The sequence below is a fragment of the Streptopelia decaocto genome, assembly GCF_964273445.1.
Source record: "Streptopelia decaocto genome assembly, chromosome: 1".
NCBI classification, from domain to species: Eukaryota; Metazoa; Chordata; class Aves; order Columbiformes; family Columbidae; genus Streptopelia; species Streptopelia decaocto.
The window spans coordinates 87,519,389-87,547,280 of record NC_138663.1 but is presented as its reverse complement, the minus strand read 5'-3'; the positions used below and the strand labels follow the sequence as shown (position 1 = coordinate 87,547,280).

Genomic DNA, 27,892 nt, shown 5'->3' with positions numbered 1-27,892 from the left:
AAGCTCTGCAAAGCACCTTGGGAAGAGGGGAGGCTCATTTGCTATACATTTCACCTGTGTGCACATGGGAAGTCTAACACATCCCAAATGTACCTGCATGAGCCTGCATTTGGCAGAAATATCAACACAGCTCTTTCTTTAGTGTCAATTTAAAACTGATGTTCAGACATTTTAAGATAGAAGCCAAGTGGAAGCACAGAAGGGATGGGGCAGTGAGTAAGGGTAAAAATCCATGCAAAGAAGAACTGGGACAGTCATTCCGCATCGCCTGCTGGATCATGAACACTTGATATACGCCACAAGTGTGAGGTATTCTTGCTCTATACACAACAATATGGGTACAACCAAGGTGTGGTGCTGAACTGGCAGCACTTGTGTATGGAGCCATTACCTCTGATTAAAATAAAGATGGACCTAATCTCACCCTACTTGTAGTTGGCAGGCTAATGGTGCCTGCAACAGCTTCTGCCAATTCCTGTGGTTTTTCTTATTTATAATTTTCAGTCCATTCTGCCTATGCGTTACATTTAGGAAAACAGAAGCTACCACTCAAAACAAAAACCATATGGAGCTATTTCAAGAGAGCTGCAGTATGTGCCATTCATGTAAATGTGAAAACGACAAGACAGGGATACTGCAATTATCTAAACCCCAAGCATGGAGAAACCATTAAGTTTCAGGATTATATTTAAACATAACTTGAATATGCTAATATCCTTACCTCAGCCCTGATAAAATACTAGAACTGTAGGTACAAAATACATGGAAAAAAAACCACACAAGTGTTTTAAGAGCAATCTATTCTAGTCTGGGACCACAAATGCTAAAGCACCATAATCCTGGTCAGACAGGTCTACAGCCATTTTTCAAGATTACAGATAGAGAACACCACAGAAATTTAGCCTTTGCCCTTCAGAATTATAAGCAAATGAGAACTGTCTAAAGGATTTCAGTGCATTAAAACTAATTATTAAGTTAGATGATTTGTTTACGTAGGACAGAGTTAAGGTTGGTGATAGTATCACAATAAATACTGTGACAACACAAATAGCTTGGAACAACTCTGATTACTCATTTTCTTGAAGTTAAACACACAGACTAAAATTAACAAGAGTAAACTCTTTAATTTCTGGTGTATTGAAAGCACAACAATTTGATCAACAGATACATCAGAGCTTTGTCTCCTGGGAAGCCTCCTTCACTGCAGACAAGATAGTGAGACTGACCATGAAGTCAGTTGTCAGACCACACAGCAGGTCAGTTCAAGAGTGGACAGAAATATCCTGGGCAGAGTTCATGAAGATATCATGGGTGGATGAGTGAGCGCAGACAGACTTAATTGAGCCTGTGGCAGGAGCTGCAGCCTCAAGCAAACTTCTCAGTCTGCTAACCTTCTACTGCTTGCCCACATGTTCTACTTTTCCTCTGTATTATTCCCTTTATCCTCTCTCCCTCCTATCACAACAGCATCTTTTTCTAATTTGGTCCTAAATCCTGACTGTCATCACCTTCAGTGCCACTGATGCACAGCACCTATGTGTTGTCTCCTCTTCCTGGAGTATGAACTGACCTTTGCAAGATTTCTCATACAAAGACTTCATTTCTTCTTTGCGGAGCCTCAGGAGCAAAACGCACAAATACAGGTAAGCTGCAATGAGGGCTTAGACCACCCTACAGCATGCTGGGCAATGGTCCTTTTTTCATTAATTGAAGGGGGCTACTGTGGAGAGTTGCTCATTCTGAATCAAAGACCTGTGCAACTATTGCTTCATGCAGCTTCTTATACTAAATGGCCTCCCTTACTCTGCAACACTTCCAATTCTGCTAAGGAAGCTACAGGGTGAAGGAAAAAATAGCCCCAGCTTTCTTGTTCTGCTCTGCAGTTCCTCAGCAACCTGAGGGAGCCAAGATCTGGTTACCCTAAGACAGAACCTGACCTTGAGAAAATAATTCCAGCTTTCATTGTCAAGGGAGCAGACAGAGACACTGCTGCTGTCATGAGCTGCATAGCTCAGACATGGGTTATCTGCTATGAATATTTCAGTACCTTATTTTCCCTAATTGTAAAGTAAATGTAAACTAATAACCTATTTCATACAGGCCTCTAAAAACTTATTGCAGTCATGTCTGCAAATGCTCCAAGACCTTTCTGGAAATGGCCTAAGGAAAAGCAAAGTGTTCATATTTTTAATAAGTTTTACTCATGTACCCAGCTGTCATTTTTGTGCCTGATTAGTGGCAATAGGCAGTTTTCCATTTATTTCCAAGCAGCTGCTAGAGAAGAGCTGCAGGCAGATGTAATCTGGAGACTGCAAAACTCTGCTTACTGTCATTTTCACACCAGCATTTTACTTTCTTCTATGCCCATTTGTTAATGATCTGTATTTATATCTAATTCTAGCTCTCAGTTTGCCTTTGCCAGAGGCTTAACCATTAGAGGTAACTGTGAGGAAGGAAGGGAAAGAAGACACTGCCATAAATCAGGCTTTTGCCATTCCATATAACTATGAGGTGAGAAACCATGCAAAGCTTGGGCTATTTAGGAAGACATGAGCCTGGACAGTAGATCAGACCAGATCAAGTCTCCTTTTATCCTTTGTACTAAATGCGAAAAGGAAACATCCCTATCACAGAACTTTCCTTCTAATCATGCTCAGTTTCTACTTTTTAAATTCCCTTTAAAATTTCTACCCACTTTAATTCAGAGGGTGTTCTTACATTTCATGTTTCCTGAATTCACTAAGCTCTCAGGCTCAGTAAGACTATTTCACATTTGTTCCACTGTATAAAAACATACTTTTTCCATAAGCTTTCAATGCATTGCCTTTTAATTTAAGAACAAGGCTGCACTCAATTATGAAAAGATAAACAGGAGTACTTGATTCACTTTGTCCTCTCCAAGGTAAACAATTTTAATTTAAGCAGCAGAATTAATACCACTTGTTTTCTACTCATAATTTTCTTTTTAAGGCTTCAAATCTTTTTTAATCTCTTGCTTTTTTCTTTTATCCCTTTTGAATAGGGCTAGACAGTGTGTTCCAGGTGAGACATCATTCATTTAAGGAAGGCATTTATTATTTTCCATTCCTTACCCGTCCTTACGTTTTGCTCACTTTTTCACTTTACTGTAAATAAGAAGCCCACTCACTGTCATCTTTCTTTCAGAGGTAAGATGAATGTAATTAATTGCAAAGACTGTCCATAACTTTTCCAAAATGGAGAAAAAGATGTCACATATATGTGCTGTGTATGATGGAGTCTCCCACAGCTGTGTGAGAGGCATTCAATTTATTGCACACTTTCCCAAAATGTTCCCATATGAGCAGACAGCCTGCAATCCTAAGAAACGCTTTGGGCTTCAGATTAGATTTCTGGAAATTCTTCCCCAAGTCTTTTCCAGAAAAAGTAGCTTCAGCAGTTTACCTGGCCAAAGCATAATATCATTTCATTCTGCTTGACATAAGCATTACTGTCTTTAAGCATCCAGTCAGATTGGGAATGTCATTACGAACTCAGAGAGTCATCTTCCACTTCTTCAGTACTCAATCATAATGAAGGCTCTTCAGTGTTCCTCCTCCAAACCTTTTCCTTTCAGAGAAGCCAGGAATCTAGAGACATGAAAGATTAGTTGTCACATCAGAATCAGCATGAGCTCCCTCTAGCCCACATGCGAGTGCCTGTTACCAAGCCAACTGCAACGCCTTCCTCTTCCACACCATCTTGAGAATCAGGACTAAAATGCTTAAGCTTACTGCTAGAGGAGCACCATCAATTAAACAAGATGCAAAACTTAAGCATAGCTCGTTTGTTCTATGGAGCTCCTTAAGGCTTTTTGGCAAGTATTACAATAAAAGGTTTAATTTTGGGGGCAAATCCTAAACCAGTTAATTGCAGATTTCAGAGTCCATATTTCCTCCAGGATTCAGATGCATACAAGAATTTCTACTCCATTTTTAAAACTATAAAATAATGTTACCACGTTCTGTTAAACAGCTGTTGAGACTTTATGCCTTCTAATCTGAGACAGCAGCACTTCACCGGTAGTTGAAAGTACAGTTTTATCAATTGCTGAAAGCTTTAGGAAAATAATTGTAATAGAAATGGCTCCAACAATGTAAAGGATTAGCACTCCTGCTTTTGCAGCCAATCTGTAGACACTGCTTACCCCGTGACAATGAGTGCTTACAAAGAAAATCTACTTGAAACCATCAGAAGCTTCTCTGGCTTAAGAGTACTTTGAACAGATTTGCAATCCAATGCAGCTGTGAATCCCCAAAAGAAAAGATGCACTGCTTTCTAATGCTGTGTAAGATGTCTGTCCTACTGGTGGCATCATACAACTATTTGATTACAATACAGAATAACTTTTAGATATCTAATTACATAAAAGCAGAAAGAGCAGGCCCAGTAAACCCGTCCTTCCAGAACAATTCCACACTCTCACAGGAAATACAGTACATTAAAATGGAAGGTGTCAACCAAGAACTACAAATCACACCAGGAGAACATGGGCATGCATGGAAGGTATGGGATGAAATTATAATAAAAATTATACTATTTAGGTTACACACTTCATTGCTAAACTGAGAAAGCTAAAGAGCTTACTCAAAATAGAAGTCCACTAAAAAAATAATTTAAATTTAGTTAGGTTTTTCAGGCCCAAAACTCAAACAGATATGCAAGGTATTCATTCAGGAATTGTTTCGTTCATCTCTGAAAATCAATCATCTCTAATGGAAAAATCAAGCAGATTTTGCACAAAGGTTCATCTCATCAAAACTGCTTTGGGAATTCAAACAGGAAAAATGCAATCATTGTAACTAAAAAGTAGCAGAACACCATAGCTAAAAACTTATCTGCTTTAGCATTTTTTATATCAAAGTCACTAATTAAGAGTAACAATTATTTATTTTTCAGAGATCTGATTGAAGCCATAGCTACAATTTGAAACTTATCATTCTTTCATCCTGAAGAAGTCTGTAACAGAAATACCTCAAAACACGAATGATCGAAGAGACCTATTGTAGAAAACCCACAAATACATTTGTAAGACTTACATTAAGTAGATAATTTCAAATAATAACATTAAGAGGTTATAATGAAATCTCCAGTTCCAATTTGGATTTTGTCTCTTTAAATAGGACTGTCCACTGCTTAAGATCTGCTTTAAGCTTTTGAGCTGTTTTCAGTGAGTTTGGTGAAAGTAGTCATCAGAAAGCTGTAATCTTTGGCACGTGGCCAAAAGGAATATAAAGTTAATCCCTGGCTAGTGACTAAAAATGATCAAATAAGAAAAATAAAAATCTTATATTATGCATCTAAAAGAACCAGCACACAAGCAGATTTCTGCATTAAGCTATTATCCCCATGAAAGCGAGACTTCATTTCACTAGGATTTGGGGAGGAAGGGAGAGGGGAGGAAAAAAGGCATAATGCAGAACTGAAAGAGGAAAAAGCAAATTTATTTTTAAAAGGCATAAAAAATGCTCAAAGAAAGTAAGCGTTTTGTAACCTGCGAGTATTTTTTCCCCACTCTCCCTAAGGGGCTTTCAGCACAGCTATATCTAATGATACATTTGCTTGTATTTCAGTGGTGCTATTCACGGTAATTTGCAAGCACCTCACAGATATGATAAGTGGAACCCTCCTACTCTCGGCCTATGGGAAGGTAAGGGGCACAAAAAGTTGAAGTGGCCTGCCCAAACCAGAAGAGTCATTTTGCTAGTTCTTCACCAACTGTACTGAAAATAGTTAATTCAGCCATTTAGCAATGAACCACAAGTTGCTATCACACTGCCATTTTCATTGTGGCTCCACTGGTTCTATGAAAACTACCTGTACCAAAAAAAATGCTAGTCCCAGCTGTGCAAAAAAAGCTTTTTCATTGACCTCCAGGACAGCATCGCTGGCCTAAATCTGCAAACAAGCAGCCTAAAGCTGACAGATCTGAAAGAAATCGTATTTACCCATTTTACTTCCCTTTTGCAACTTCTAGTATGTTAGCATACTTACTTATTTTACTGCCAATCACATTACAAACAAATACTTCAGCAGACAAAAGTCACCTTTTTTGTGTCTATTGAAAACAGCTGTGCTCCCATAGATTTAAAAACTCAAGTACCAGCATAGATTATCATTTAAGTCACATAAAGCCCATGTTTTAAAGAGGTCTCTGTCAGCACTTCCCATGACACAGGGAGAAACAAAAAAAAAAAAGGAGGAAAAATTACAAACCTGATTGCCATCTCTTAAGAAGTATCGCTTCTCTATGACCTGTGAAAAACAGAGAATGACCTTAGCTGGCATAGCATATGCAGATTCCAAATAACACTTCACACCTGAGCACTGAAACTCACAGCTAAATGGGACAAGGTCTGAACCCACATCTCCTGCACAAGGCCTATTGCTTTAAGCGCAATGCTCTATTATACACAGGAGTTGCCATCTCCCACCATTCTTAGTAAACCTGTGTTATCCTCAACTTCCACACACCTGATATAGTTAGCCCCCTTTAGTAACAGCGGTGATGGTTTGGATGTCTCCTTACCGCATCACAGTAAGTTATTACCACCGCTCTCTGCAGGTGAAGCTGTTCTGAGCACTAGAAAAAGCTCGTTCTGCCTGTGCATAACAACTCAATGGTTCTGAGTAGCCCCTGCACATAGGGGATGCTTGAGACAAGGCAGCCCGACTTGCTCTCTGAGAGCGAAGCACCAACTGTCTGTGCTGAAGGATACCTATGGAGGCAATACCATTAATCTAAGAATCAAAAAGCTATTTCTATCACCCTGTACAGCCTACACCCACCTCCAAAGAAAATTCAAGCCAAATTGTCTCTTTCTAAAGTGTGCTCTGTTACAGGAGGTGATCTGCTCCACTATGATCTCTTCGTCCAGGGTATGCTTAAACTAGAGCATTCCTTCTGTCATTTTCACAGTAAGCCTTGGTGCTCTCTTGTGCAGGAAGGGAGATTAATATGCCAAATTTCTTCATTCTTCAAAGCTGGCTTTAACTAGGAGCAACAGAGCTTACCAGAGTTTTGTAACTCCCCACATTACTACCTCAGCACAATGCAAACCCTCTGCCCTACCAAAGAACTCCAAAAGCATATGCAGAGTGTCTCTGCACATCTGTGAGTTCTCTTTCATTGCTCTAAGCAGACCAAGGATCAAACCTTCAAGCAGATCAGCTATTTTCTGGAGATTTCCAAAGGTAGATCAATCTTGGGCCTCCCCACACTTGGCTTGGACCAAATAAAAAATGGAACATGAAAGGAGCAGCTGACTGTTGTTCCATGTTCAAATCACAGACAGTGTTCAATACACAGAACAATAAAATGTAATTTGACTTGACTTACCTTATCAAAAAACCTACTTAGCTTGACAGCATTGGATGAACCTGCAGCCAGGTAACGAGGATTGGTGCAATCCTAGAACACACAGAAGACAAAAACAAATTCAGCACAAGGAAATAAATGCAAGGAACCACAAGGAAATCAACATACCTTTTCCCCTGGCACATGCAATCAGTTAGGAAAAACACTGTATCTGCTGATTTCTGCTCCACAGTCATTTGAAAGAAAAGTTCAACTTCTGTTCTGTGAGTCAATCAGAGAATTCTAAGTGCCCCGCTACGTGCTCCACGTCTTCCTTCTGCCACCAGCTATACAGTTGGCGAATAATTTCTACAGACTATACAAGAGATTGTGCATACATGTGTATGTATATACAAGCATTGACACAGCACATGTATATTTTTTTATACATATATATACATATATTTTTATATATATGTATATATATAAAGTGATCTCCATGTTTCATTCAAAGATAGTCTGTGTCAGAACTAAGAACAGGGAAGAGAAAACTCACAACCATCAGTTCTAAGCTTCAGTGACCTTATCTAACACCCCCTATACTTCCCTATAGTGAAACAAAGACGATCATTTCATCAAGCAAGGGGGATGGCCAGTCAAAATTTGCATGACCCCAGCATTACTGAGAAAATCTCCAAAATCCCAATTTTTGTAACAACATCTTTACTTACCAAAAATTGAAATCAGTCCCATACAAAAGAAAAACAACACTGGTGACAAGGGTACTAACCAAATTTATCTCTTCAGCATTGAAATCTTCAGCCAGGAAAGCTGTTCTGGTCAAAACTTCATTGCGCTTTGTTTCTGGGATCTGATCCAGCTTAGTTCCTATTACCAGCAGTGGAATCTGGTTATCAGCAAACTGTTCACGGTCATAGTCACTGATGACGAAAACAAATGCAATTCTGAATGAAGTGATGGTCATGTAAGTGGGTACAGGGGCATCATCAGCTTCCCTGTCTCTTTCAAATAGCAGTCACTTATTTATTAAGGGTCATTATCTGTCTAAGTGAGAATGTGCTGTAACTGTATATTAAGGAAGGTCTTCTGCATCTAAGTCATTACACAGGAATTGAAAGGAAAGAGAAACCACATGAGTTTGATTTCTTCTCAGCATAGATGAACTGCAGAAGAAATGCTAAGACAAGCAGGCAAGAAACTGGAATTCCAGTATTGTGCCAAGTGTATGCAGCAACCAGAGACAGACCAGGGAGCTAGCATCTCTGAATATCTGAAGTTCCTACATACATACAGTTTTTAAGGATGGACAATGAAATAAATTGCAACAGTGAAACACTACTCCTTTCTACCTTAGATCAAAGAGGGTTGCAACGACAGTTCTGTGGTGGCAAGTTACTAATTGTTTTGCATTCAAGTAAGGGTAGCCACTACAAGCTGAATTCCAATAAGCTTTGATTCAGATATATGAATAATGATCAAAGATAGCCTTTATAAAATTAATAGTATTGCAATTAAATGTGATCACAAAATCAAGCTCCAATCATTCCCCTCAGCTAGGATAAAGACTTCTATGTCATTTTTCCTGAATAAAGATTTCTAGAAAGCAGTTTTACAACAAACAGCAACAACTTGACCAAGCAATTGCTAGTGGCTGAGCATCTGTCCCTGACAGAAATTAACCTTCTGAAAACTAAATCAATTGTGAAGAACCTGTATGTGGAAACACTGGATAAATCTGCAGTTTATATAATGCAAACCCTCTTTCTGTTCTCTCATGTTTCTACAGAAACACCTGTGTACCAGCACGGGCAGAAAACAACTGATATTCTTCCCACAAAAAGCTACTCCTTATTATTGCTTTTCGGCTCATGTGTGAGCTTTATCAGTGATCTGAAAACCTCCTTGACTACATGTATAACAGGAGCATGGAGTTACAGGAGAAAATACTTGACAAGATGTTAGAAAGCTAATTATGAACATGCTGTTTAAGCAGAGTTTTCTGAACTTATTTTAGCCATACTCCTGAAGTGATTCCCCCACCCAAACCAGAAAAATAATTAAGTGAACTTCCTCGGTCTCGGTGCATTGAGGGAACGCCTTTTGGAACACAGACATGCCAACCTATGACGCTTCCTTTACAAGGGCTTTGCACATCTCAGTACAGACACACAGGTCTACATCAGTGTAACCATAACAGAGTAACTACATCAGTGGACAAAGGAAGGGCTGTGGATGTCGTCTATCTGGACTTCTGTAAAGCCTTTGACAAGGTCCCTCACAACATCCTTCTCTCTAAATTGGAGAGGTATGGATTTGATGGGTGAACTGTTTGGTGGATGAGGAACTGGCTGGATGGTCACACCCAGAGAGTGGTGGTCAATGGCCCAGTGTTTGGATGGACACCAGTGACAATTGCTGTCCCTCAGGGGTCCATACTGGGACCAGTACTGTTTAATACCTTCATCAATGACATAGACAGTGGGATCGAATGCACTCTCAGCAAGTTTGCAGATGACACCAAGCTGAGTGGTGCAGTTGACACGTCTGAGGGACAGGATGCCACTGAGAGGGACCTGGAGAAGCTTGAGAAGTGGGCCCATGCAAAACTCATGAGGTTCAACGAGGCCAAGTGCAAGGTCCCACACCTGCATCATGGCAACCCTCAGTATCAATACAGGCTGGGGGAATAAAGGGACTGAGAGCAGCTCTGTGGAGAAGGACTTGGAGGTACTGGTGAATAAAAGACTGGACATGAGCTGGCAATGTGCACTTGCAGCACAGAAGGCCAGCTGTATCTTGGGCTGCATCAAAAGTAGCATGGCCAGCAGGTCAAGGAAGGAAATTCTGCCCCTCTGCTCTGGTGAGACCCCACCTGGAGTCCTGTGTCCAGCTCTGGAGCCTCAGTACAGGAAAGACATGGACCTGTTGGAGGGGAGGCCACCAAAACAGAGGGCTGGAACAGCTCTCCTATGAGGACAGGCTGAGAGAGTTGGGTCTGTTCAGTCTGGAGAAGAGAAGGCTCCGGTGAGACCCTATTGTGGCCTTTCTGTACTTAAAAGGGGCCTCCTAAGAAAGATGGGGACAGACCTCTTAGCAGAGCCTGTTGCGACAGAACAAGGGGTGATGGTTTAAAACTAAAGGAGGGGAGATTCAGGCCAGACATAAGGAAGAAATATTTTACAATGAGGGTGGTGAAGCAGTGGCACAGGTTGCCCAGAGGGGTGGTAGATGCCCCATCCCTGGAGACATTCCAGGCCAGGCTGGACAGGGCTCTGAGCAACCTGATCTAGTTGAAGATGTCCTTGCTCATTGCAGGGGGGTTGGACTAGATGACCTTTGAAAGTCCCTTCCAACCCAAACTATTCTATGATTCGATGACTCTAAGTCTTCAGGTATCAGGGAATGGACCCATTCTCACAGAGGCCTCAGACAAATGAAGGACAACATAAACCTATTTTCCTTTAGAGCAAAGTCTCTGTCATACAGTTTAGGAATCTACTGGCAGAATTGTCTGATTGGCAGTGTTAAACAAAAAGAACAGTTATTGTCCTTGATACTCTCAATTTTTTTGTCTTTCTTTCTTGAAAGTCTAGCCACATCTAATTTTGTGTGGACTTCAAGTAGCCTTAGGTATGAACAAAGACTTCCACAACAGCTTGGAATTACTGTGCCTTAATCCTGCATGTATGTTTTTCACTCACCCATTTGTCACAAGAACTCCTGTTGGAGCAACATCTCTGTTGAGTGCTTCCAAAGACCAGCGGTACAAATTCTGGGATGATTTCTTGTTAGTTAAGTCATGCACTAAAATTATCCCTAAAGTGAAAAAGAAGACAGCAAGATGCTATTTAATGATATATATTTTTTCCAGATCTTACCAAAATGACATCTGCACAATCCCAGATATCTGAGAATGAAGACAGGGAAGTATAATCAGTTCAGTTACAGTGAACGCGTAAAGCTGAAAGGTTTTTTTTTAAAGCTGCTTAACAGGAATTGGATAAGAGCTAAGAGAAAAATCTCATGAAATGAAGGAACAAACAGCCACCTCAGGGTTTAATCCATAAGAGGCGTACAGGCATTCCCTGATTCTGCTCTGTCTAGTCCTAATGATACTGACCCCACATTTTTTAGAACTAATTCTACGTATTTGGGGAGGTATCCAAAGGGGAAACAGACTCTGATAAACTTTCACAGTCCACCAAATGGCTAGTAGAAACATGAATTAATAACATTTTATATATTTAAGATTAAGCTTCCGGCATTTTGCATTACCATGATCCTTCAAAACGTAAATTCTGAGACAGAAAAACAGCTAGCCAAATTTCCTAGCTGTGCTATTAACAGACACCCACTTCTGATAACCACAGTTCCTAACTCAATTACCAACTCCTGCTAGCAAATTTCTTCTATTTATTCACACCTTCTGCAACCTGTGGAATGTTCTCACTTCCTCCAGACTTCAAACCATCATTCACTCAAAGACAAAATGGAATTACACCCCTTGTCTTCATCAGGATTTGTTCTCAACACACTTCACAGTCCACTGGTAGAAAAAAATTGCTCATTTAATCTTTCACTTTTACTCCCAAAGGTGCCACCCACTGTACACAGTATGAACAAACCACATTTCTACAAACTTTCTTCACTACCCCACACAATTCTGCACAGACTTTCCTATGAGAATATCCAGCATAACACGACCATAGCCCTCTTTCCAAGCATTTAATTCAGGAACAACATAAAAATGCAACTCAACTGTGTATCTCCCCCTAGCATAGGGGGAGAAAGCCTGACACAACACAACTTGGCCTACAGCAACGGATTCAGAGGCACTGCTGTGTAATCTGTGAGAAGCACTCTCCACCTCTACACTCTCTTCCCCAGTTAAGCTTTTGATTGGCCAGTTCCCTTATCTGCTTCACTGAAAACCTATGTAGTCTAGTTGCACCAGCAGAAAAAGACCGTGTCAACATCAAAAAAGGTCAGGCAGGACCAATGGCTACTCAAGGCAAAGTTCCTCCCCGACTAAAGTCTGCAAGCCCCGGCCTCACTGCCAAGTCACTGTCGTGGAGTATCATAGTCCACACACCAGACCCAGGGACACCAAAGCTTCTAGAAGACCTGCGATTAAAACAAAGCAACTGTATCTGACCCGGTCAACAGCCAGGTCTCCCTGGCAGTGCGCACAGAGGCTGCCACAATCAAACATTAACTGTCTTTTGATCTCAGTTTTTTCAGACCACTGAAAGCCCAGAAAGCATAGTCAGACAGAAGGAACGCATTCATCTTCTCTTCTTACATCAGGTCAGTCAGAGGCAATTTGTGAGACAAGCTCTAATGAAGGAATTAATCTAATGAATGAAACCAGAGCCAAAGCTAACTACCAAAGTCAACAGTGAACTGCCTAATAGTATCTTTTCAGCATGGGAGATAAATAACTCTATCTTAATAACGTCATCAATTATAATTCAGATGCGTAAGTTCAAAATTTCATCTCCTAAAGGGCTGTTCTAGAATATTTCCAAGTCTGACCCACACTCACTGGCATACTGTGGATTTGGTGTCAAAAATAAATAACATTTTTTCATATACCAAAGCAGCTTGCTTTGAGGGCACAACTCAACTCAAACCTTATTTACAGAGGTCTGGTTAACAATAGAAGCAAGAAGTACCTACACACAGTTTTCCTCCTGGGAGAGGAGGAAGAAATAACTAGTTAAATAATCCCAGAGCAAAAAATGTCTATTGTATAGCTTAACACATTTTTGAAAGGCCCTCAAATGACTTGGAACAAGGAATGAGAATCAAACAGTTTTTCAAAAGCAGTTGCTAATCTGGTATACACCTATTTTTAGTGAACTATCCTTGGATGACAAAAAGTAACAACTGAAATACTGCATTATTAACTTCGTAATATCTTATTTGCTCTTACTAGTGGCACAGATGAACTACTAAGCCTTTAAGTAAGCATCTCAACAGAAGGCATAAAATACTACTTTCTATTCACAGCAAGTTGCAAGATTTGAATATTTAAAATAATGTGGCAAATCAAATGAGTACATAGATAATCAGCATATTGCAATTTTATGAGAGAAAAGTTCAAATTTGCCAGGGTAGGATATCACTAACAAAGTTCATATAAATTCACATACTGATTTCCCTGCTGTAGTTTTTGGAACTGAACGGACAATAAAATATAAATCATATTTCTGCATGTATATCAGGCCTAGAAAGGTGAAGGCAACCTTTATGTCTGCAAGTGTAGCTGGAAGGGACATCACTGCAACTTCAAAGGCTCCCTGTTGCGCCTGCTGAACAAGACTGTAGCAAAAGGCTGATGAAGCTCATCTGCACAGGTTTGCCTAAAATAGCTTTCCAGTTAAAACTGAATCCATAAAATTATGCCTACAAATGGTATCATTTTTTTTCCTGTATAAACATACTGGAATTAGAAAAGAGAACACTATAGCCCTCAGCCAGACTTACAGGAATCCTATCTCAGAACCAAGTGACTGCTTGTAACAGAAACAGTGATAAAACCAGACTTACACCAAGCAAACTTACCGTTCAGCAAGTTATAAAATACTGCTCGTGTGCTTTTCACACTAGTGGCACTACCCACTGAACCTCCGACATCCCACAGCTCAATGTAGTAGGTCTTCTCTTCTGGAGTCCCTTCTTTGTAGTCATGGATCTGATGAAAAATTCACAGCGTACATAACCACAGCACCAGCTCACAGGAGTTAATCCACACAACACTTACACATTCAGCTGAAAGTATTATTGGATAGAAATTTGTAAATTTTCACATTGACACCACTTCAAATCTCTCAAGTAGAAGAGAGATGGAATGAGTCAAGCAGTGGCCACTGGATACCACAGTTCTTACTTGAGATGGAGCTTGGTGAGTCAGCAGGGAGTATCTTTTCCACCTCAATATTAACCAGCCTAATGCCTCATGATGTGCTTAGAAATAACATATTGCCAAAGCAGATGAGAAAGTAAGGTCCTGACTTCTTACAGTTGTTAAAACATACATGGTAGTACCATAAGAATATAAACACAGGTGCCCACATCGGATTCCAACTACCCACATCTTTTTCCTCTCCAAATTTTCATTGACATCCCAACTGAACTAATCAATCAACAATTTTTGCCCCAGAATCTGCTAGGTAGTTTTGCTCCACAGTCAATCAGGATTGCCGTGTTTCTTTCCCCAAATTCTGGAAATATATTTTAGCATTCTTTGAAGTGAAACTCACAGACAGCAAGACAGGGTCACTCCTAACCTATGGCAACACATTTCAAGGAGAGTGCAGCAAAGAGCAATGAAGGGAGAAAGCATTTATCACCAGCCCAGGAGGACTGTAGGTTGGGCTGAAAATGTATTAGATTAATATCCTCATTCCTTTAATAGCAGGTCCTGCAATGAGGAGAAAGGAAGAGAAGCAACCCTATGGTCATGGTCAGTACCCTCAAATTACACAAGCAATTTTTTTTCCCCTGATATGTTTGGCTGACAATTTAGTTGTGCATTAAGAGCTTCTCAGGGAGGCACGGTTTAAGTTCCTTGCCTTCTGACTTTCATGACTTGCAACACACCAGTGGCCACTGCAGTAAGTGGCGGCGCTACGAATGACAAATATCTTGTTTGCTTTTGGCAACCTTGTAAGGTCAGTGAAAACTTGCTCACACAAGTGCTTGGCTCACATTTAATATTATTTGCTTCAAAAGATAATTTGCTCAGCAAAACAAAACACTAAAATACACTTATTTCTGGGGCGGTGAGTAATGAAAATGAAAAAAAAAAAAAAAAAAGTCAAGTCCGTTCTCCTGCCTTAGGCTTTAAGCCATGAGTAGCAAGAGGCCGGGCACATAACCTACTCGAACATCCACGGAGCAGCCCACTGTCCACGACGGGTTTCCCAACACCTGGTTATGGCACAAGAGGTGAACAAGCGAAGACTTTCCGACACCTGCAAGTGTACACAGAGAATAAAACCCCCTGTGAGATCACACTAAGGTAGGTAGAAGACACCAAGGGGTAATGGGGAGAAGCACTGATGGAACGTGACAGTCCCCTCGCCGCCCTTCTCCCGGTGGCGGCCGATAACGGCCACCGGCCAGTGCCCAACGGCCGGGGCAGCGCAGGGGGGAGAAGGCGCGAAGCCCCGAGGACCAGCGTGGGCACCTGCACTGCCGGCCCCAGGGTACGCGACGCGGGGCGGGCAGGGCCCCCGGCCGGCGTTGCTCAGGGAGCGGGGGCTCCGGCCGGCGGATTGCAGTCGGGGGACGGGCGGGGTGAGCGGAGGGGCCGGGCAAGGGAGCGGCGCAGTGCGCATGCACCATCCGGCACCTCGGGGAGGGTCGCTCCCCCCGGCTCCGCGTTGGTGGGGATATGCCCCCCACCCTCGCTGTGCGCCCGCGCATTGGGCGGGAGGGGTGCGGGAGGCGGCGGAGCGGGGAGGGACACTCACCGGAGTCGCCCAACACCAGAACCTTGACCCTGTCCAAAGCCGCCATTTTACCCTACCTAGCAACAACCCCGCAGGCTTCCGGGCTGTCCCGGCGCCGCCAATCGCAGCGCACGATCCTTCTGCTTCACTCCACCCATTGGCTGGCTGCTCGACCACCGGCGTCGTTTTCACCCTTGATTGGTTTAACTCATGTGAAAGCGGGAACGCCTGGGGCTCTGTAGGGATGCGATTGGCTCCCTTTCCTGTCGTTTACCGCTCAGCCACGGAGCGGAATGGCTGCTGGGGACGGAGGGGGGCGGTACCGCGCACGCGCGGAACGTGGAGGGCAGTTGGACGAGGCTCCCGGCGCCCGGCTGACGCCACAGGCGCGCGCGGCTCTGACGTGCCCGTGCGGAGCCGCCGAAAGCGCCGCCCGGAGCGGGGAGAGCTGGAAGCGGCGGCAGGTCAGTGCCGGCCCCGGGGAGCGGCGGCCGTGCCCGCCCTGCGGCGCCATCCCGGAGCCAGCGGACGTACCGCGCGGGGAACCACGCGGTGCCACAAGGGGAAGCGGCCGGGCGCCCCCTCCCCCCAGCTCTGTCTCCCGTGGGCCCAGCCGCGGTGGGTACTATGGCCCACGGGGACCCCTGGCTCCAGTTTTGGGTGTTGCTGAGGGGCCTGGCATGCCGGCCCCGCCCGTGGGGGTCCGTACTCCCCGCGTGTGTGCGGCTGGGCCGCTGCCCTGGGACCTTGCTTCGCTCTTGGCTCCAAACCACCATCTGCCTCTCCTCGTGTGCAGCTTATAGGGGATTTCTTGTTTGTGTGTGTTTAGTCTCATGTCTTTACAGGAGCCTACACAATCGGGTGTTTGAAGCTCACACAGAAAAGCCGTACAAACAGTATAAGGGGCTCTCCACTTCTCTTGGCTTTAAAGCTTAGTCTGCTGCTACAGTCCAGTCTGTGCAGTTTGTAATTGGAAGGAAGCTACAAGATTATGGGAAGCTGAGGAGTAATTGACACTGTAACAAATCTAGGGTGCAGTGGAATGAGCTGGATGTGTTGGCTCAACAGCCTGTTGTTGTCAAAACGAACATCTTTAAGCTCATTCTTTTGTGCCCTATTTGGCCATCGGCTGAGCCATACAGTGAAACCATTTAGGTCTCCAGGTCAAGAAGATATTTTCTTTATGGGCTCTAATTTTCTTATGGCTTCATAAGCTTGCTGGTTCCCTGAGAAGGTGATGAACATTACATCTCATAATGGCACTAAGCTGTTAAATGGGTGCAACTGGCAAACTTGTGTTACAAGTGGCTCAGAATGAATAAGGAAGATCGGCATTCTGAAAAGCTTGTTCAGCAGCACACAGTTAAGCTACCTTTTCATGAAACATAGGTGGCTTAATATCTTTCAACCACTGTTGAAAAACCTGGAAGGAAAAAAAAAAAGGTATTTTTCTGCCTTTTAATGGTGCAGATTGGTGCACTGGAAGATCCTCTGAGTGCCAGCGCTGGCATGGGAGATGGCAAAGCCATGTGCTTGGGAGACGAGCAAATACCCTCTGGCAGCAATAAGGGATGATGGGAGTTTCATTCCTGCCTTCCACTGCCTTTAAGATACTATTTATGGCACACACAGGATGCTTTAGGGAATTATTCTAAAGAAGAAACCACATGAATTAAAGCTACCCCGGAATATTGTTATTTAGCTTCTCTGTTTCTTTATTCCTTACATCCACTGTGTATACACTTCCGTGCCACACCTGGGTGCACTTAGACTTTTCTGAACCCGATGCTTTCATAAATCTTTGTATTACTTTCTGGAATTCCTGAAACTCAGACAATAGTACTCACATCATCTATCATGATGAGAAGTGACATAATCCAGGGTATGAAAAAAATTACTGCTTTCTTTCTATCAGAAACTTAACAAGGAATGCTGGCGTTAAGCCCACTGTACCTGAGTGTAATTCTTAGGCTTGATATTTGTGAGAAATCCTCTTTTTTTCCTTTAAAAAAACCCCAAACTTTAGAGCTTCATTATGTGAGGGCCAATGTCTCCAAAATAACAGATATACTTCTACTCGTATATGTTCAATCAGAGTTTAAATTTTGAGAATTTCTGATGTCCATGGTTAAAATGTTCTAGTGGCTTCACATTACAATTGATTAACCATCTTTGCCAGTATGTGGGGAAAGCTCACTCTTCTACATCCCTAGCCGTGCTTTCTACTCTCTGCTTTGTATAGATTCTAGTCTGGTAACATAAGTTTTGGTTCTTGAACTTTTCCTCCTTGCCCTCCCTGTAAAATACCTTACTTTTTTTTTTGGTATGTTTTTCATTTTTTTCTCAGCTTGGTTCACCTTGCTACATGAATTGGCAACTGTCAAAATTATCACAGAATGGCAGGGGTTTTGGCTGAACACTGGGAAGGAAAAAAAACTTCTTTGTGGGAGGGAGAGTATAATTTGTCTTAAGCTGTAACATGAAACTGTACCTTCACTATTCTAGCCACTAAGTTTGGTGTTCCATAAATAATGCGCTACATTTTTTTCTACAGCTACACCTGTAAATAGTTTGTTAATGATAATGTGCATTTGAAGGACTTCTCTTTGTATGTATTCACATAGGTGGTCCTTTAATTTACATCCTGAGCCTGCATTGTTCAGTTTCTGCTTTGCATGGTTAGATCTTGTGGCCTTATCCTGTGTGATTTCATATATTTTTACTTGTGAAATTAGGTGAAAATATCGTAATTTCAGCCAGGCCTTTCAGCCTTTTTGTGTGCAGTTGCAGCACAACATTTCATCTTCAGTGAGGAAAACCCTATGATACTTGTGGCCTCTTGGTTTCAGTTTATGGGATGCCCTTAAGAAGGCAAAATTTGAGTGAAAGCAGATGTTTTTTTTTTCTTTTAATACTTCAGGGCAGTTCTTGCAATGAAAATAGATGATTTCTCATCAAGATGGAGTGCAGGAGGAAGGCCGAGCAGCGGTATTCCTGAGGCCTCCAAGGAATAGAACTCACTAAGCTTTTGATAAAATGCCAGAAGACTTTGGGTTTGCAACTGCTGTGGGATAAAGGCAGTTGTGGATAATAGAGACATGTTGCACACATCATCCAGTCACTACAGAGAAAGGCAAAAAAAAGGCAGAACTGAAAAGTGAAGATTCTGTGCCATTTTCAGGAAAGGATGAGTAGTGTCTGAGGTTACATTGTACAGACATTTAAAATCTTGGTGGCATGTTTTCCCACTGTCATTCTGAAATTCGTGCCTTCTTCCCCTTCACTCAGGAAGATTCAGAATCGCTCCTCTCAGCTTAGCCTCGTCATCTTCTGGAAGTCAGAATTTTAAATTTTGTTAGAGTGAGAGACTACAAAACTAGGATCTGATGTTTGCAAGTGCCTGCTGGAGTGGGATGTGGTATATGCTGGCTCCTGGTAGCAGTGCTTACAGGTGAGGAACTCTATTATAATCTGATTTTGATTTTTCCTGAAGAAGATGTCAGTAGTGTAAGCAAGTATTTTCTTTTTTCCTTTTAAAAAATTTTACGGCAGAAGCCTGCAGAACCATTTTTCCCAACAAATCAGCAAAACCTGGTCTCAAAGATTTAGTGAAAAAGAGCACTGACAATTTAAATTAGATGTGGGGAAAAAGAGGAAGTATCTTTCCAAGTGTTAGCATAATGTCTGATAGACCTAGATTCCCAGACACCCCCGCAACTCCCAAGTTTTCCTCCAGAAGAGATTTGGGGTGTTATAAAGGGTTTGTATACCCAAGGGAGTTGGAAGAGCAGTCTGCTTCCTTTTTCAGGACCCCGCTTTTAAAATATTTGCCTTGTCAAATATACGAACAGTGAGACTCGAAGTTACACATTAAAATAGGGTGATGTTCACTTGCAGCGTTGGATAAAAATCCAGGCTAATTCACTGGCTGACTTAAGTTTTTATGTTTTTTTAGTTCTAGTTTAATCTACATTGTGGCTTCTATGTCTCTCCTTTTTAGTACTTTTCATCTTTTATCTCAGCTTTAGTCAGGAAAAGCAGGAAGAAAAACAGATCAAACATCCTTAGCAGAATTCCTGTTTGAGTTCTCGAAAGAATTATTGAAATCTTTGTACATAGAGAAGAACAGTTCAGGTACTTCGTTGCATCAGGAAAGTCCTGACCAGTGGAGATGTTTTCTCAGTTGAATTTTTGGCTTCTATACGGCTTTTGGTTCCATCATACTGAGTGTTTTTTTGCGGTCACTTGCTCTCCTCTTGATTTCCTTTCTGACATCTCTAGTTATGCTCAAGACCTCTGCCTCATGCACTTTTACTCAACCTGGAGTATGATCTCTATTTTACAGATTATACACTGTGTTTCTTCACCCAACAGATCCAATACTAATGTGTAACTGTAGGTCTCTCTTCCCAGTGTTGTCCTTTATAGCCACATCAGTATTTATTGTTACATTCAGAGCAATTAAAAAAAAAGTGGTTTTAGGGTTGCTGTCCTCCTGTGATAACATACACAGATCTACTTTCCTCCTATACCTGTAATACTGAATTGTATTCATATAATTACCCAGAACAATTCCTCAACAGCTGTCTTTTAATAAAGCCTATGTTTAAATTCTGAATTTTTTATTTTTGGTCTTTCTGAATATCATCCTGTCCAGTGTGCTTTATTATTGGTGCTCTAGGTGCTTACTGTGTAGTGGTGTATATTGGGCGTTATTTTTCTTTTTTTTTTTTCCTTGACAATGTCCCTTGATGTTTATACATTATTAAGGTCAGTACAGACATTATTATAAAACAGATGCACGTCCATTAAAACCTTATTAGGAGATGTTATCACATTTCTTTGCACACTTAATTAATTCAGGCTTGACTTACTGCTTTGATGGAAGGTGAAATCACTGTTCAAGGATGAAATGGTAAAGTCCCCCACTCCCCCACTTCTGTATTTTAAACTAATATTTTTGTGGCACTGGGTTGTAATTTGTGAGCTGCATCACAGTCTTTCTTGCCGGGTGAAAGGTAGTAAGGATTTGCAGCTCATCTGCTGTCACCTGGGATTCTTTGTGGACCAAATGTCAGGCTTTCCTAGAGAAACAATTTGTTACATGCTGGCTTGATGAGTTCTGGCAGCAGGATATGCCATTGTTCTGGATCATGTAGTTTATATGAGAACATGATTATCAAGGATGTGGCAAAATATGTCCTTTATCCAGCCATACACATCTTGTTTGAGCCTTTGCTTTTGATTAGACCTCAACGTAATATAAAAACTGGTGTTTGCTGAACATGTGTCCATGCTTATTTTTAGAACTAAGTTAGTTGTGTTCAGCATTGTTGACTTTCATGTAGCAACAACTGACAAGGGTGTTCTTTGGTGGCTTTAGTTCTTTTTTTTTTTTTTTTTCTTTTCTTTCTTAAAGCTGACACTAGCCAGTTGGTTGTCTCACCCAAAGGCTGCCTTCTGCAGGATTTAGAATTTAATTCATGTTAATCAACTTTTTGAAGTGGAGTTTAATGGAAGAGAATGGTTTATGGTGGTTTCAGAAGCTTGTATTTCCACATATCCATGCCTGGAAGAAAACCAGTGCTATATTCAAGATGCCCGTTATTACCTGAGGATGTAGAAGATTTGGATGTCACTAAAAATCTCCCAGTAAAGGAGAAGAAATAATTGTGCAAAAACACCTAGTCCCACTAGATGAAAAAGATAAATTTATACAGATTGACACTAAGAAATATTGTTAAATCTCTATTGCTGGAAAGTGTGTACTCCTAGAGGTGGTTTTATTTATTGGTCCCTGGTAGGTCTCAGTTTAAGCTGTTTGAGTGCAGCATTTGGGAAATTGTGCCGTAAACCTGTTTTGAAAGCGGCTGTGGAAATCGGCAGCTCGCTTGTCAAAGAGATTAGTGCAGAGAAAATGCTTTCCATCAGCTCTCAGATGAGGTATACAGAGTTGTGCTTATTTAAAACTACTTTTCTCCTTTTTTGTTACAACTGATGTTCTGAAGGTCACTGAGCCCACTACAAGTTGCTTTGCCAGGTTTTCCTGCAAGGAATTTTTAAGGGACAGTGAATTGGTGAGGATAGAAGGTTTGTTTGTTTGTTTGTTTTTGAGATCAGTACTTAAAAACCTTTTGAGTTTCTAAATTTGACTTTTTAATTCTGGGGTGCCAGGTTTTATTTAAAATTGATCTTTACATTAATGTTATTAAACTCTGAAAAGGATTTAACAATTTGAATAAATAAAGGCTTCCGGCCAGCTTCTGCCCAGCTTCTGCACTGACATTGTTTTATATTAATAGTATCGCTGTGTATGTCCTGTTATGGTATTCAGACTGGGTCTAACTTAGAAATTTAAAAATACTATATGGCTAACTCATCATGGGGCATCTTTTATTGCTAATGCTTTTACTTTTAATGCAGAGCTCTACAAAACTGTCCTTTGTGTGAGGCAAATCATTGTGTTTCTGGCATGCAAAAGAAAGCTAACTGATTCTAGTAGTACTTGTGTCACAGCTAATTCATGCCATGGTAGACATATTTCGATTTAATTTCCTTGAAGGGGAGCTGGACATCTGAGCATTGTTTTCTGTAGGCTATTCTGAGCTTGCACACCAGCAGTCAACAAATGTTGTTAATTTCATTTCAGTTTGAGCACTGTGAATACCATTTGGCTGCAAGTTAGAAAAAAAGAAAAGCTCAAGCAGAGAAGCATTTTAAAAGAAAAGTATGAAAGTGTGTTTTGTTTTCTTTTTTACCCAAACAGCAAAAAAGAGTGGACCATCTTAATTTACTTACTGTTAAGCTCCACACACGACAGGCTAATTGCTTTCCAGTTGCACTAGCCATAACCCTTAAGTGGAACATACCGCCTCAGTTGCAGAAGAGGGTAGGGGTTGGAGAGAAGTAAAGCTTCAGTGGGTAATGTTGCTTAAAGTTTTCTGAGAAGGCAGTGTTTTTCATACCAAAAAAAAAAAAAAGAAAATCCAAGCAGGCTATTGTGGTAAATGATCACAGATTTTTCAGTAGTCTTAGCTGATGAGTGAGTCATCAGCTGCTTGGATACTTGTACAGCTTGGTGATTTCAGAGGGATGTCTTAGTGTGGGGTGTACAGAAAAGTTCTAAAATGGGGTTTGTCGAAAAGGATCTTGCATGTTTTATGATAGCGATGAAGAAAATAGCATATCAATCCAGATTCTTTCTTCTGGTGTTGACCTTCTTTTTCCTTTATTTGAGACTCGAATGCTGTGGAGGTAGATATACAGTGTGTGAAATGCATAATAGAAGTGAAAATTGAGATTGGCAGAGTTGTACTATTTATGATATTAGTTCACAGATAAAAATTGCTTAGCAATGATGAACAAAGACATTAAGGTGTGGGGTTCTTCAGTTGAAGAAACCTTTTGCTTAAGAAACGGTTATTCATATCCTATACTAGCATAGAAGTCTCATATTGAAAAAAGCTAATCAAAGCTTTATTTGAAGTTAACTGAAAGTACAACCCCCTGAATAGATATTTCAAAAGCACCTATAATACTTCATGCTTATTTTGAACATTTCATACCTGGAAACCCAAGTGCATTATGAGTGGAGGGGAATTTTGTTATTGCCTAGAGATGGACAGACTTGAAAGAGTGGAGGGAGAATGTGCAAAACCACTCTGTGAAATGGCAATAAGCCTTTGCTCTCTGCCTTATGGAGTTGCTTCCCTTTTTCTCTCCACTAGACAAAACTGGCAGCTTCAGAGTAGTCACTGCCGTTGTCTACTGTCACTGTCTATTGGGGCTTGATTTTTGCCTGTGTGGCACAGGTGACAGAAGGAGAAATTCCTTGCATTATACGATCCTATATATGATGCTGTGGATGTCACAGAAGCATGTAATTGCCATGACCATTTGTGCCATTTGATATTAAGGTGAAGAAAAATGAAAATACAGTATTTCTGTAGCAATTATTGTCTTGTCACAGGTAGTGCAGTAAGTTGTCGTAAGTAACTCAAAGGATCCTTCATAGAATACTTTTTCTTTTTAAACACATCATCTCCTCATGTTCACTAAGTCTTGACTTTTACTTCATTTATCATGCTATATTATCTGTGGTCTTCTAAGGCCTGAATGTGAGACACTTTAAATGAAGGATCGACCCTTTGGAAGGACCAGTTTGCTCATCTAAGATCAAGGCTGAAGCAGTCTGTGATGTAGGAGTTGGTAGTGCTAACAGTTTTCACGCTGCAGATGGTCGACTAAGGTCTATTTATCAGAAAGTAAGGAAAAAGTGTATCTGTTCTCATTGTGCAGCTGGGAGCTTTTGCCTGAATGCAAACCAGTCTCTGCTGGCAAGCTGTCCTTGTATAATATCTCTGCCCAGTGTCTGAGGACTAGAAGCAGGCAGGGCTACTTAGAGTACGATAAAGTGACATCAGCCGGGGTCATAAGACTGTTCCTCTCTTGGGCTGTCAAAGGACATTTCTTGCTGTAGCCTTTTTCTACTTCTCCCAAGATACAAGTCTTAACTGATCGCGAAGCTGTCTGCTGGAGCTCGGCTTCAAGACAGCTTTCTTGTTCTGTTGCTGTGACTGAGTAGAAATGAAATCTGCCGTATGTTATGGTACCAGTTTCTTGTGTGCTTTTTTAAAGTTTTCCATCATTTTGTTTTGCATGAGAGGTACTGTTTCCTAATGTTACTTCTGTAGCATTGGCATTATTAACACCTAAGGAGGCAGTGCAGGGCTTGGGGAAGAGAAATAGAAAACACTCCATCCTTTTCTTTGCTCTAAGTGAGAAAAATCAAAACTTCGATAGTCAGAAGAGTAGCTAAGAATCCATCTGCCTTTTTACATTGCAGTATACATGAAGCTCAAGATCTGAACCTGCTATGACTGACCCAGACGTCCTCACTGAGGTCCCAGCAGCTCTCAAACGTCTTGCCAAATACGTGGTGCGTGGCTTTTACGGCATCGAACATGCTTTGGCTCTGGACATTCTCATCAGGAACCCATGTGTGAAGGAAGAGGATATGTTAGAACTCCTGAAGTTTGATAGAAAGCAGTTGCGGGCTGTTCTCAACACCCTCAAGGGTGATAAGTTCATCAAATGCAGGATGAGGGTAGAGACAGCTCCAGATGGCAAAACCACCCGTCACAACTACTACTTCATCAACTACCGCCTTCTGGTTAATGTGGTGAAGTACAAGCTGGACCACATGAGGAGGAGGATTGAGACAGATGAAAGAGACTCCACCAATCGCGCCTCTTTTAAATGCCCCATTTGCTTCAGCACTTTCACAGACTTGGAAGCCAACCAGTTGTTTGATCCCAGAACAGGTAAGTTTACAGGTAACAGAATGCTCTTGCTCTCTCCTTTGTCTGTAAATGCAGGAGATTAAGGAAATGAAGTCTTAGGAAATTCTCTTGAGTTGAACTGGAGCTAGAGGGCACTCTGTTTCTGCAGGTGGTGTTTGGGCAAAATACATAAGTAATGTATACAGACTTACACAGTCTGTACAGGCAAATAGCAGTGTTGGTAAAATGCTTGAGTGACAAGCAGTAGAGAAGTGGAGGTTGTATCACAATCGAATTCTAGGATGAATTAGGTAATCTGTCTTTGTTGGAAGTTGGCAGTTCTTCAGTATAACCTGGTCTTGCCTGTGAACTATATGACTTACTGGTAGTTTGCCAAGAGGCCATATATATGGTTGACTTTGATATGCAAAAATTTTTAATTTAGAGATGGTCATTCAAAGAGTCAGTTGTTACTGTTTGATTTTCTTCTATCCATGTCATTATACTGCGCAACCTTGTTTCCCCAGTGTAAAGCAGTCTCACAAAAGTTAAAAGAAATTAATTATGGACTTGTCTGTGGCTGGGAGTAAACAAGAATCTTTTTCAAGTGTGTGTCGCAGTCTCAGTGGAGGTGCATACCTGTCTCATGCATATGAAGTAAGAATCCTTTCTGGGTATCATTGTCTACAGGGGCAGTCCAAATACTTTCTGCTTCTGTTCCAGGGAAGAAAAGGAAGAACACCTGCACCTGATGAGATCCTATTTTGCTAGTCTAATCTGAGATTATTTTGGGGGGAAGGCAGGAAGCAGGGGTTGGGTACTAGGCTTCCACCTTTTGAATTAGTTTCTTTAACTTTTTACTTTTGAATTCTTTGTCCTAATCTTACTTTTCTACAAAAATAAAAGAGCTAAAGTCAGGATACCTCTCAGAAACATTGGAGTGTGGTTCTTTGTGTCAGTTATCACAATGAGAATCTGTAAAAAAATCACTGTTTAAGGGTAGTGAAGCTTTTAATCTAGGGTTACTGATGTCTAATCTGTTTTGGGGAAGGGCAAACACCCAAAAAATGTTGAGCCTGTCATTTTCCCTCTTTCCTGCCTCCAAAGATCAAGAGCTGTGAAACTCTATTTTACTTGAACAAGATTATATCTAGTATTAGACAAGCAGAATCCAGTAGAGTCAACTAAAAGTCATTGCTGTAATCCAGTGCAGCTCTCCGAGAAGAAGTTGCTCCCTCATGGAGCACCAAAACCAGCAGTGCCAACCCAGATTTTCTGGACTCACCACTGAGTATAGAAAATGCACATGCTTTCTACAGTAATGATCCTCTGTGGCAGCTAAAGCCATGGGTGTTGAGCTGAGGGGGTGTAGTGCTTTTGCAGTTTGCTTCAGTAAGGAGAGGAGAACCTGTGCAGAGAACAAACATGGTGGGGAGTGTGAGACACTCATCCCAAGGGGACCAGTAACACTTTGCAGGTGAATCCTCCCAGCCTGTGTAGACAGTGAGTTCCAAGAGCAAAGAATCGGCTGTTGAGCAGATGCAGAAGACAATAATGCTGAGATTTGGCTTTGACAGCAGTCTTGTGCTCCAGGAACTGATGAGGTCAACTGAGGGTTTGTCTGCAATACAGGCACTGGCTGTGGCTGTCTCCACAACGGAGGATCATTCACTGGCACACAGAGTGTTTTGCAGTTTTGCTGGTGGAAGGCTGAGTGTTGTTTTCCCAGCAATTCCCAGCAGTTGGTTTCTGTCACTATTGATGCAAATAACAAGATAGCCAGTTTACCCTCACTTTCAATAAGAGCATACCTGTCTAGAATGTATATATATTCTGTTTCTTCTTATATAGTTTTTAAGTCAATGATAGCTTAATCTAGAATAGTTCATGATGATATTGTTGCTCAAAGAGCTTTTATGTGTAATACCGGTTTGGATAGGGCTCTGCAGTTACTGTTTAAGTCACATAGTCTCCAAACCATGAGATAGCTGCTTGTTTCCATTCTGGGTAAATACATGAGCAATATTTTTTTTTTTTTTTTTTGAGTGAGAATGGCTGTTGTATATTGCAGTGGATTGTGTTGTCTGCATTTGTTTCCTGCTCCTCTGGAATTCCATATTAGAAAAGAACTGAGACACCTTTTTGTCTCTCACAAAGGGAGCTCATGAGGACAAGGCACATAGAGGAACAAGGTTTATCAGCTAGTGAATAGCCATCCTTTTCCAAGGATGTCTTTAGCCCTTATCAGCACTGTACATAAACCTCTCCCAGAAGGGTAGCTGGGAGCCGCATGAATTTCAGTCACAGTTGACCTGAGCTGCTCCTGGACTGCAGCCACTTTGATAAAGTTTTGTGAATTAAAAGGCCTGCAGAGCCAAAGTCTGTTTGTCCATGGAGCAGGTAGAGCATGGAAGGCATCCTGTTCCCTAGTCTAGACCAAGCTGCATTTAAATTTGTGATTTTTTGGTTAAAAGACCTCCTTTTTCACTATCTGCTTTTTGTCCTTGTCACTCAGGGATGGTGATGGTTTAGATGTCCTGTGTTTTCTCGTGCTTTGCTTTTATCTTGCCTAGTTGCAACTCAAATGCAAAATCTGAGCAATTGTTGTAGAGTGAGTGGGTTAGAAGAGGCTCTTGCCTTTCCTTCTCAGTGATGGTGAGGAGGTTTCCAAAATCTGCCCTTGACTGTAGTCATTCTTTTGCAATTTGTGAATTAAGAGTGCTTGTGAAGAGCCTGTCCATATGTTGGATCCGTAGTGCTCTTTAAATTTTACCACAGCATCTGTGTCTGTCTTTCAACTTTAGCAGAGGTCTGTT

The 27,892-nt window shown here is 41.4% G+C and overlaps 2 protein-coding genes across 4 annotated transcripts in view; one reads left to right on the top strand and one right to left on the bottom strand.

The window, feature by feature from the left end:
• Positions 1–1,104: 1,104 nt before the first annotated feature.
• RABL3 (RAB, member of RAS oncogene family like 3) lies at positions 1,105–16,025 on the bottom strand. Its single transcript, XM_082043254.1, has 8 exons — positions 15,817–16,025; positions 15,224–15,315; positions 13,904–14,033; positions 11,038–11,152; positions 8,106–8,256; positions 7,358–7,429; positions 6,235–6,273; positions 1,105–3,608 (listed from the first exon to the last, which is right to left on the bottom strand). The coding sequence occupies exons 1-8, from the start codon at positions 15,860–15,862 to the stop codon at positions 3,543–3,545; spliced, it is 711 nt and encodes a 236-aa protein (XP_081899380.1). The 5' UTR covers positions 15,863–16,025; the 3' UTR covers positions 1,105–3,542.
• Positions 15,255–27,892, top strand: part of GTF2E1 (general transcription factor IIE subunit 1) — a 54,128-nt gene continuing 41,490 nt past the window's right edge. Inside the window, exons 1-2 of one of the 3 annotated variants that reach the window (XM_082043252.1) lie at positions 15,255–15,362; positions 24,641–25,118. In XM_082043252.1, coding sequence (XP_081899378.1) covers positions 24,671–25,118 — 448 coding nt within the window. In that variant the 5' untranslated portion in view covers positions 15,255–15,362; positions 24,641–24,670. Of the gene's footprint in view, positions 15,363–16,126; positions 16,260–16,334; positions 16,414–24,640; positions 25,119–27,892 lie in introns of those variants that run through there. The other 2 variants (XM_082043251.1, XM_082043253.1) reach the window with 2 other exon arrangements.